This window comes from Syngnathus typhle, linkage group LG1 (assembly GCF_033458585.1).
Source record: "Syngnathus typhle isolate RoL2023-S1 ecotype Sweden linkage group LG1, RoL_Styp_1.0, whole genome shotgun sequence".
NCBI classification, from domain to species: Eukaryota; Metazoa; Chordata; class Actinopteri; order Syngnathiformes; family Syngnathidae; genus Syngnathus; species Syngnathus typhle.
In genome coordinates this window covers 10895172-10906647 of record NC_083738.1, presented here as the reverse complement: position 1 = coordinate 10906647, position 11476 = coordinate 10895172, and the positions used below count along the sequence as shown (strand labels likewise).

Here is an 11476-nt window from a genome sequence, read left to right as displayed (position 1 = left end):
GATGTGTATTGCGACGGCAGACGAGGCTTATCCTCCCCTCAACTGATTATTTCCCCCATCACTGCAATACACAACTTAAAGCAGCTTTCGGCGCATTGTCGGACTGCTCCATCTTATTTTTAGACGGCCGGCCTTTTAATTAAACAGCATCTGGCCTAACTGTGATTTACTTCCCAAGCCCCCCCCCCCCCCTCCATGTAATCCCCCTCTTGAGAGGTGACCCCCGAGGCTTCTTCCAACATGACACCAGCTCTTAAAGCAACTTTCTCCCTTCCTTTTCTTGCTGAATGTGTGCGTATGTGTGCTTATTTTAATTAAATATCACAAGCTGCATTGTAGTTTAACAATTGAGTAAACACACTGAACGAACTCCCAAATAAGATCAGCGGTTCAGCCTTGGCACCGTTTCTCGGTGGGGCGCGCTGCAGTCCCCCAATCGGGTGAGTACGTCGCCTCTCCGACTTGCTCAACCAATAACTCCTCGTCAAAGCATCCGTGTTTGGACACGTTGGTGAATCATTAATTGTTGCGCGTTTTCTACGCAAATTTCCACTCTTGCCACCCTTACAATACATTTGCATTAATGTTTCATTTAATATGGTACTACAATATAGAATATGCGCAATTACTCATCTGACATCAATGTGTGCCTGTTTCAATCAAAATGGAATGTTGAAGTTTAGGAAATACAGTCGCCATAAATAAATAAATAAATAAATAAATAAATAAATAAATAAATAAATAAATAAATAAATAAATAAATAAATAAATAAATAAATAAATAAATAAATAAATAAATAAATAAATAAATAATCTCCGCAATATTCACTCCCTTTTTTCCCTGCTATGCATATAATATGTGGTTATTTTAGTTGAAATGTAATAAAACAAGAACTATACTGAAGCTTAAAAACAGACAACAATTAGGTTAAAAACTCTCTCTCTGCTCTCTCATCGGCGTATGCGGCCGCTCGTAGCCGAGCGAAGGCGTCTACTCTCCAGCTTGTAATGCCGAAACCTTTTTGGCAGGCTTGCAAATGATCTTTTCTTCTTCGATTCCTTTTGATTTTCATTTTTACCTTATTATCGAGCGGGTAGGGTGGAAAAGAACAGAAAAGATATTGTCTGCGGTTCTTTTCCTCCGCTGGGGGTGTCCCTCACCGGAGCATATAGCAGCATGTATCCGAGGGAAGGTGCCTCCTCCCCGGCCTACCTAGTCAGATACTCCCTGCCCAAACCTGCAAATGCAAATGTTCTCTTTGTCCCCTTGCATACCTATACTAGCAAATAAATGTATTATATTTTGCATGATGATCCACTTGACAACCCCCCCCCACACACACACACTATAATGAAGCCCCGCTACTGTTGTGTGGTCTCAGCTTCCTGACTCCGGGTCAGACAGACGTATTCAGCATCGTAATCTGCCGCTCGCATGTGTAGTGGCACAGTCCAATTGTCGCACTTGTGGAGTAGGCAATTAAGTCGCACTTTACACACCTAATAGAGCGAGAAAAATATTTGATTCAATAACAAGCAAGGATGGCTTTGAACAATATATTTACTTCCATTAAATAAAACACATTTTTTTGTGGGGATGTTGTGGTGGTGGGGTGGGAGGGTCCGTACCAAATATTTTACAGAAACATTTGAATGCGTAATTTCTTCTTTCTCTAAGATTGCTAGTCTAAAATCAATTTTCACACAGACATTAATAATGATAATAATAATTATTATATTATATTATGTTAGAAACACACCACTGCTGGTGCGTTTTAATATTTACATTCCCCACTTTTTATTTTTAAAACTGTTTGCAAGCAAAACGTTACCCTACGACGCATGCGTTAATAAATGGAATCCCAGCTTTTGAGATGTTTGGATATATACACAACTTTTCAGACAACAAATTGGGGAGTAATACTTAAACTAAAAAACAAAAAACATTTTCAGTGGTTCTGTTTTAGTGCCCTTTCTGGGAGAGAGAAAAAAACAGAATACAATAACAATAGTAGTCTGTTGCGTCTGTGGATGAAAAGCGACCACGAATGGCATTTTTGCATTATACTGTACATCCCCTTTGGGAAAATCGATGCTCAAAGTGTTGCTTTTTTTTTTTTTTTTTTTATCTCTCGAGGGTGGGCGTGTGCGTCGGGGAGGGGTGGGCCTGTTTTAGTGGAGTGCGCGCGTCTCACACCGGCCTGTCCACGGCGTACTGGCAAGCGCTCAGGTTCGTGGCGGGGCTCTGCACGCCGGCGTAGCCGAAGCTCGAATGCTGCTTGGCTTTCAGTCTCAGGCTGGCCAGGCTGGAGTTGCAAGTGTCCCGGTAGACATAGGGCGGTGTAGGTGGCGCGTAGGGGCAGGCCGGCGCCGCCACGGCCGAATTAAGCGACGGCCCGCTGAGGTTGTTCAGGTTGTTGAGACCGTTGAGGCTGGAGCCCGCCACGGCCGACGGCACCATGCCGGACGTCATGGACGAGATGGAGTTGGGCGGCGAGAACATGGCCTGCGACGACAGCGGGTTGACGTTCATGGAGTTGAAGAAGGGGAAGCTCTTGGTGGACAGCGAGGCTGACGTCAAGCCCTTGGCGGCCCAGTTGTTGTACGTGTAGCCCGGGTACATGTCGTCGTAGGGCTGCATGAGTCCATTGAACTGCGGGCCGAAGCCGTTCTTGCACAGCTCGGCCTGCTGGTTGCGCTCTCGCTTTCTCCACTTTGCGCGTCGATTCTTGAACCAGACCTGAGGGAGAGCAAGAGGAGGAGGAAGAGAAGGAGCCCCGCGCCCATGATGTTATTTTTTCCCCCGTCAAATGCACAACAAACGGACATTTCAACAGGTCAGAAAGTCTTCACCACAATATAATAAAATAACGTTATCCCAATTGATCGAGAAATTAAACTGCAAACCTTTTATTATAGTGTCATTTGACGAACGGGTTAGCCTTCTCAAATTTTACATTTTGGATGTTTTAGTGTGTAGCAAACTACAAACCACTGTTTATTTGTATGATTTTTAATGATCCACGGTTTAAACACACGCACGACCGTTCAAGGGTTTGGCGCCACCCAGACAAATTTATCTTTTTTGAAAGCATTGTCCGATTTAAAAAGCAAACACATTTATAAAAAAAAATCACATTCACGGTTACGTTATTGTGAAATGAATTAATTAGCAAAATCCATGTATTTCTGTGACCTAAATCTTTGAACAATGTTTTGACCAATGATAGAATGTAGCCTTTTTAGTACACAAAACTCATTAGCTTGTGCAAAATGCTTCAAAAAGGTTACTTTTATTGTTTGTTTATTTATTTAGTATATTATCATGGCCCGTATAGTCATAGTTTCAGCACGTAAAACTGCACACGATCACATTGACTTGACAATTTTGTTTTTTTGTATGTAAATACACGGAGAAACAGGAGAAAAACAATTATCCTTATTTGCACATGATGCTTTAACTGAAAACGTATAATTTAAACAATATTCTAATTTAACAACATCTACAAACACATTTCGAGGTGCCATAATGAACATTTAAGTTTGCGCACTTCCTAATTGCAAAATAACTTGACTAATGTCATGACTCCAAAATTCTTCTTTTACATAAAGACTATATGCAGAGGACAAAACAACAATGTGGTATGATTTACGTCTAATTTTTTCAATTTAAAAAGTGCGACAAAAAACGTTACGAATTTAAAGAGACACCCGACATATTCACCGACCTAACCAATTGAATAATAGGCTTTTACAACGGCCTGAGTCACATTTACAATATGATTGAATCATAGTTTGACATGGCTGCACGTCCTGTTATAATGTAAATATCTTAAAGAACTTGTGTTACTTGATCCGTTTTAATGCGGGCGGCAAATTGGACTATTTAACGCGTGTACGTGCTATTTGATAATACAACGCCAATATAGTTAACAATTGTCTATAGCCGATTCCGCCGCACATGACGACCAAGCCTGTTGTTTTTTTACCCGTCTCCTGTCTCGACCTTATCAGAACACTATCCACTCACAGGCACACACTCCTCCGTAACTTGTGTTACACGCTGACTGCCCTCCTCCCCCTTTCAAATTCTCGCGACAGTGTCTCAAAATTTCACACCACACTCGTGGTATCTGTCACTCCTGTCACAAGCAAGGAGCGCTCACCTCTAATTGGACCTAACAGCGAACTACTGGGGCGAATTACTGAGGAGAAAAATAAATAAAAAGAATGTGTGATGGTGGTGTGGGGGTGGAGGGTATTTGTCTTTCCATGTAGGGGGTGTAATTATATTAAATATCAATTTAAACTGTGACTAAATTGGGCTCGAGGCAGCGGTGTGTTTAAACAAGTGTGGGTGCATATTTGTTTTTCAGATAATCTGGGCGGAGGACATATTAATACACTATAACACTGCTCGCCCCCCTGCTGTATTACTAAATCGAACGTTTTGTTGAAACTATATTTTAAGACTCAGACAGATTGTTTAGCAGTATTAATGCGATGATTATTTGTGGCGAACACGGGAGAAATGTTATGGACTTTTAGTTTGTCACGATTGTGCTCCGTGAGATAAAGCGAACAAAAGAATCATTTTTGTACAAAATTTAGTTTTACTCTTGATTATAGGTTAGTAATGTGCTCTGGAACAAACAAAAAAGGCATAATGCATGCATGCACGCGCGCACATTTCACGTGCGTGCAGAGCTAAGGAAAACATGTAAATAAAAATGTCAAATTCAGAACTACTTGTACATTTGACTCCTAATGAAAATCTTTCATTTTGCTCTTTTCCCATTTTACCGAAAATTATGTTATGTTCCGTTACTCTTCATGCATAATGTGCACTGAAATGCATTTTTTTTAATTATCTGTCAAAAACCCCTCATGTGTGTTTGTGTGACACGATTGGACTTACTGAAAAATGTTTGATATTGACATTTATTTGAAAGTAAAACGCATTCCTTCATACCTACATATTTGTGGCACAGTTTGTACTATTTCCAAAATGTAGTGCGCTTCATCATGCGCAAATCAAAGTTGTTTTTTTTCCACGTGCACATGCAAATATGCGTAAATTGCAAAATTCAAAGGATAAAATGACGATAGAAAAATACATTTTAATAATAGAGAAATATATTGTATTCTTATTTGCTTAAAGGTTTTCATGTTTTAAGTGCAATGAACCCCATGGACTGTAATGTTGTTTTTTGTTGACGTAGAGAAAGATGTTTGTCCCACATGTACTCACCCGAACCCTGGCCTCAGTCAGGTTTGTCCACACGGCTATCTCCTCACGGGTGCTCATGTCCGGGTATCGGTTACGCTGGAAGGTGGCTTCCAGCTCCTGCAGCTGCTGGCTGGTGAAGTGAGTCCTTTGACGCCGCTGTCTCTTCTTCTTCGACGGGTCGTCCGATGAGTCGTCGTTCTTACTCTGGCTTTTCTCTTTCTCTGTACAAAAGTGGGGGAAAATCAAAACCATACAAGAATATTTTTACTATGTCATTTGCATAAAAGCCAACAATGAATCCCTCATTTACACATGTCAAACTCCGCTTCTACTATCTACCCTCCCTTCCCTCCGCCTGTCTTGTCTTACCCACAGCTTCAGGGCTGGACATGTCCGACACCGTATGCGCGTCCGTACGGTGCTTGCCGCCGTCCACGGCTCGAACCAGCGGCTGTAAACCGGTCGCCATGGCAGAGGCAAGTTTAGTCCCGGTAAATGTGTGGTGCGGGTGGTGGTCCAAATTTAAAGGATCCCTCATAGAGTTCATCAGTCGCTCCCGAAATAAAGGCAAAAAAAAAATAAAAAGGCAAAAAAAACCAAGTCTTATAAATCCCACTCCGGGTAGCGAGGGAGGGTCTCCACTATATATTTTTAAAGCCCACCAAGAAAATGCGCTCAAACTCCGGGTTGCTTTTTAGAGCGGGCCACCGTGAGGCGCTGCCATCCTAACGTCGGCAGCGGGCGGCGGCTGACTAGTGGAGTGACAAGGACAGGTAGATGATATTGGAATACGACGCTCGAAGTAGCACCCCCTCCCTCAGCGCTCTCATTGCTCTCTCTCTCTCTCTCTCTCTCTCTCTCTCTCTCTCTCTCTCTCTCTCTCTCTCTCTCTCTCTCTCTCTCTCTCTCTCTCTCGCTCTCTCTCTCTCCCTCTTTAGCCCTGCCCACTCGCTACCTTGACAGGCGCGTGCATGTGGCGTCGGAAAGAAATGGGCCCCCAGCTGCCCAAGACCAAAACAAACAACCCCAAAAGAAAACAATGGGTAAATTTTTTTTAAAATTTTAAAGACATGCATGGTATTACCACGAGTGACTTTCTCAGGACCCATGCAGACTCCCTTTAAAAAAGACGCAAAAAACCTTTCCCTGCCTTTGGAACTACACCATCGAATATATGACAAGCGCAACCATCGGGTCCAAACGATCCCGAGAGGTCCAAAGCGAGTTCGGTGGAAACAGAACCATACTCATGTTAAGAAGCCGACTTGGGCAAGACGCAACAAAATTGATGGCTTGCGCTCACGCGCGTAAAAAAGAGGCGGCGGTTTGGGCCGTTGCTGGCGATGTAACCACGGAGCCGGGTTCAGGCTGCGAGGCAGAAAACTAAGCCAAAACAAGATTCTCTATACCGCCGATTGAATGATTTCGATGGGAGCAACTAAACCACGTCGGTTTACGTACTGATTCTTGCTGGAATCTGCATGTACCAACATTGGAAATTGTCTTCATTTGTAATAATGCTGAGATATCTCAAGCATTTTTATGTTACTGAACCGCTTGATAAAATGAAACATAAATTGGTACAATATTTTCCTGACTTGTGATTTAGTTGCCATCCCTGCGCAGCAATCGTCCAAATGAGGTAATTATACATTATAGTTTCACAGTCACAAAGGAAGCCATTAAAATGTATACAAAATAATAAAAAAAAAAAATTAAAAAGAAAATTTTGGCCACCCACCCTTGTCCAAAATGTAAAGACGTGTATTATGTCATATTTAAATCCATGCAAATTAAATTTCCATATACGATTTAGTCCATTCTTCCGTCAATGTGCGGCCTTGGCCTGACGAGTCATCCAATTAAGATGCATGCTAAGGCGACTCTATAATTAATCGTCCAAATAGTATTATTAGTCTTTTTCAGTCTTGTTTTCATGTTAAAGTGGATTATGTCTTCATTCGTCGACTCCTCATCTTCGCTCTCCCCGTCATACATGGGCCATTAATTAACAATTCCGTCAATATAGCAAGAAGGTGATGGGGGGCGACGACAAGCCTTTTTAGGCGGGATTACGGACACATCACATTCATCCATTAGCGTATTCCTGCTCACGAATGGCTTTCATTATACATGCGCTTTTTCCCCAGAGTGGAGAGCGCAACGAGAGCCGCATACATTACACGCACTCTTTTGGATGCGCACACACTGCTCGTCACGTTCTATTAGTCCTAATCAATCGTCATTAACAATAAGCGTGACACACACACCCGGGTCAAATACCAAAAAGTTACATATTCATACATTGGAATGAGTTACAATTATTATTTTTAGTGACGATCAATCGTGTCAATTTGACATTATTGATAACTTGATTTTGTTTTCATTTCATGCATTTATTTTGGGAGCGATTCAAACCGTGTGATTATGATGTTAAAATAGACGACCGTTATTTCACTTTACCCGTTCATCCATTCCCACGTTGAAAAATAACCAGTCACACTCATAATTTAGTGCTCATTTCACATGGCCGTTTAAAGGGCTCGCTGACGGCGTTGCAGATCCGCAAGCAGCCACAAGGTGACGCTATGAGACAATAAATAGCCAGGAGGTAAACGCTTTCGTCCGTGAAATCAGGCGCGAAATTATACTGCGTTATTGAACAATATTTTACATCATACATATTTTTGTTAAAAAAAATGAAGCAACGAAAGCAAACGTATAGACTTTGATATTTACTGGGGAATTTTTTTTATTTATATATGATGTTTATTTTATTTTTGTTTGATTTTGATTTGGTGAGTTTTGTATTTAACATCGCATTTATTCAACACATTTGAGTAAATGATGCATCTCTCAAAAATGGCAAAATATTTTTTAATTGTCCTATTCCAACACACTGTTCGTTAGAAGTGATTTTTGTGTGCTCCGCGGAAAAGAAAATGTTGCACGTGCATTCATGTTTTACCTATTTGTGCGCAGGTGGTGGCCAGTTTGCGGCAATGGGACTCCATGGTGAAAAAGGAAACCTCTTCTGGGCCTGGGAAAAATCGAAAAATGATTTTAATGCATATGTTAAATTGATTTTTAGTTCATGATGTCATGTTATGCGAAATCCATTGAAATCGGTGTATGTTAAAACTTTAAATCAATTTCAACATAGGCAGAATTATTATCGCACACCCGGGAGCAACATTTTCTTTTTCATGTCAGGTTTTTCCTCAGTGTTTTCACGTATTCCAATCACAGGCAAAAAGGTGTTATTTACTCGTCCTGTGTACAGTATGTTGCGCGTGAGCGTGATGTGGCCCCGCTAAAATCTCCCGGATTAAGGTTCTGATTAAGGTATTGAGATGTCAGTCTGTGGGCGTGTGAGCATATTACAAAATTCATTATAGGACGCCAACACAGATGGGCTTTTATTAGAATGTTTGCTTATGATAATACAAATTTGCATGTCAGCGGCCGCCATTTTCTCTTCATCCTGCTGTTAGTCGCCTCCGAGATGCAAATAAATATGACAGAACTTTATACATGTTTTCATAGAGTCTGATCGTAACTTCTTATTTTGACCACTTTATCTGACTATTTGTCCCATCTCCTTCCACTCATATTGTCCCAACTATTTCACATTAATAACTAACGGAAGAAACGACATTGTTAATACCGAAGAAATATGAATAATTCCAAATAATAATAAACATTCTTACGAGATCAATTAGTAAATAGATGTTGGTCGCGTATTGTCATATTATTAACAACGATATTAAATAGCAATTCATACACCCATCTGTCGTTTCTAATTTGACGTGCGGGTAGTGAGGGGAGGGGGTCGTGGCACCTGGCCGGGTGTAGACAGAAAACAAGCCTTAGCGCACGCGAGACCCTGAACGCATCATGTATATATTTTTTAGATATGCGTTCGTATTATTTCGATTATCAATATACTTCACAAATTAATTTATTTTCGTGTTCGTTTTTTTATAAAGTGACTAGGCTTGCGTTGATAGTTGCTCGAGCACAGTATGTATTTAATTCGTATTTCTTTTTTTAAAACACATTTCTCATTTACTTATTTATTTTAGATTTATTTTACATCACCATTAGACCAACTTTGCGTTCCTCACTTCTTGTTTTAAAGACGACCGTTTATTTATTTTATTTATTTCGACTGACACCGAATTAATTCTCCATGAATGCACTCGCTTTTGAATTTAATTGCATTATAATCATCACTTAATAGAAACGTTTCACCTCATCAGGTCTTTTATGTCAAAGCGACACCCCCGAATTCCCGTTTAGTGGCAATTAACTCGGTTAAAGAAGAGTACTCATAATCCATCATTCTAACTAGACATCCCGATCAAAATAATATAAAACTAACGTTAACTTATAACAGTATCTCATCATTATCATTCAAAGCGAACCTTGAAGCCCTGGTTACTTTATTTAATACTTTTCCACCATCATCGCACTTGCAATTGACTCCAATAGACCCATTCAATTTCGATTTCCTAAACTCATTTTTTTAGGTAAATACGTATTCCCCGCTGATAACATACACATTACTATTATTGTCACTATTTAAAGCAAATACTAATTATGCCATGTTTACAGTTTGCGCAAGTCTTATTACCAAATGACCCATGTTCACTCATTTTACTCAGGTTGAAATAAGAAAGAACGGAAATTGGTATTCCCTTACCACGCGTAGACGTCTCTCGTAACGTGCGCGATGAGATAAATTCCACCCGGCAAACAGACACATACAGGCGCGCAACTTGAAGGTCCTGGCTGTCGCCGTCGATTTGTTTTCTTATCCCCAAAATAAAATAAATAAAAATGTTAACTTCATTCCCCCCCCCAAAAAAAGCGTTAGGAGCAAGTCCACACACTCTTTCCACTGCTCTTCTTCTCCTCTTCTGCGCGTCTAAACTTTTTTTCCGCTCTGAAAGACGTCTTCTCCCTCCACCCCCGCCCCATTCCTCTTTGCCTGCGTGCGTGCGCGCACGCGTGCCTGGAAAAGGGGTGTGCTCGTGCACGCCATGGACGGGGCGGCCCAAGGAGAGCCTGAATAACGACTAAATCAGTCCCACTGCAATTAAATTCCACCCATTAGTAGCCCATTTTCCCCACTCATATTAACACGTGGAATCAGTTGGTTGTACAATACGCACGATTTCTCCAATCTTCTCTTATATTCGTATATTAAACCTGGCGTGCAACAGACTGGACTTGCACCCACGCTCCCCTTCTAATCCCCTTTTTACATTTTTAGTCATACTCCCTATTAAAGTAGTAATTAACGCCTACATGCACGTGGGAATTGGACGCACGCACGCATTGACGCACGCACGCTCTCATTCTCCCTTACGCACACGCACGCACACACACACACACACACACACACACACAGTTTTTGTATGATATTTGGAAAGCAAACATATTATTTAATTGCCCAGTAAAGGTCGCCCCTCTCTGTTGTGATACGTGCGCATGCGTCGCCTTGCCATGCCAATTTGCACGGCAAATAAATTGTAAGAACATAAATGCACACTTTGCAACACGATTACAATTTTTGAATTAGATAAAGAAAAATAAAATAAAATAGAACCAGGAGACATAATGAGGACTTGAACATTATGCATCGATTTTAGTTTAGCTTACTATAGTAAGTATAGCATGTGAGTATTAGACCGGAATAGGCAGCCTCAACAACGAGTGCTAACAGAAGCTATGCTCCCAGGCAGGAAAAATGAGACTTCACTGTTTTCTGCACTTTAATGCAATTTGACTGTAATATTTCTGAAAGGGAAGCATAACACTTTTGGGGAATGTGTGTGACTAAACCATCGAATGTGATGAAGGTTATTTGAATATGGAGCCGTAGAATAAAAGCAATGGATTGGTTGAATAATAGCATCATATAATAACCCTTCTAATTTCACGGGGACTTCAACTCATTATGATTCCGCAGCACCTCCACGTGAACATTAACAGTCGAACCTGTATTCTTCCTGGAGCTCCCTGAACTTTGGACTTATTTTGGGGACTTTGATTTGAAATCCTGTTCTGTTCAGGGTGTACCTCGCTACCACAGAAAGACTTCTAGGATAGGCGCGGGGATAAGCGCTTTGAACTCACAACCTCCGCACTGTGAGGTAACCATTGCGCCAACGTGAATTGACTTTTGGAAATATTTTCAATACCAATACATACTATTTTGCCCTTGGTCATCAATCACTC

General features: G+C 41.0%; 1 protein-coding gene across 2 annotated transcripts; it reads right to left on the bottom strand.

Annotated features, from left to right (window-relative positions):
• Positions 1 to 1543: 1543 nt before the first annotated feature.
• pitx2 (paired-like homeodomain 2) lies at positions 1544 to 10179 on the bottom strand. Of its 2 annotated transcripts, XM_061290589.1 has the most exons (4): positions 9936 to 10179; positions 8199 to 8270; positions 5252 to 5451; positions 1544 to 2740 (listed from the first exon to the last, which is right to left on the bottom strand). In XM_061290589.1, the coding sequence occupies exons 2-4, from the start codon at positions 8242 to 8244 to the stop codon at positions 2192 to 2194; spliced, it is 795 nt and encodes a 264-aa protein (XP_061146573.1). In that variant the 5' UTR covers positions 8245 to 8270; positions 9936 to 10179; the 3' UTR covers positions 1544 to 2191. The 2 variants fall into 2 exon arrangements, with proteins under 2 accessions (XP_061146573.1, XP_061146565.1); XM_061290581.1 differs by lacking the exons at positions 8199 to 8270; positions 9936 to 10179 and adding an exon at positions 5600 to 5994.
• Positions 10180 to 11476: the final 1297 nt, after the last annotated feature.

Coding starts and splice junctions, on each gene's coding strand:
- pitx2 (XM_061290581.1), bottom strand. CDS start 5,777: ATGAACTCTATGAGGGATCCTTTAAATTTGGACCACCACCCGCACCAC. Junction 5,452..5,599: donor GTCCAGCCCTGAAGCTGTGG/GTAAGACAAGAC, acceptor ACTTTTGTACAG/AGAAAGAGAAAAGCCAGAGT. Junction 2,741..5,251: donor TGACTGAGGCCAGGGTTCGG/GTGAGTACATGT, acceptor GCTCTCCCTCAG/GTCTGGTTCAAGAATCGACG.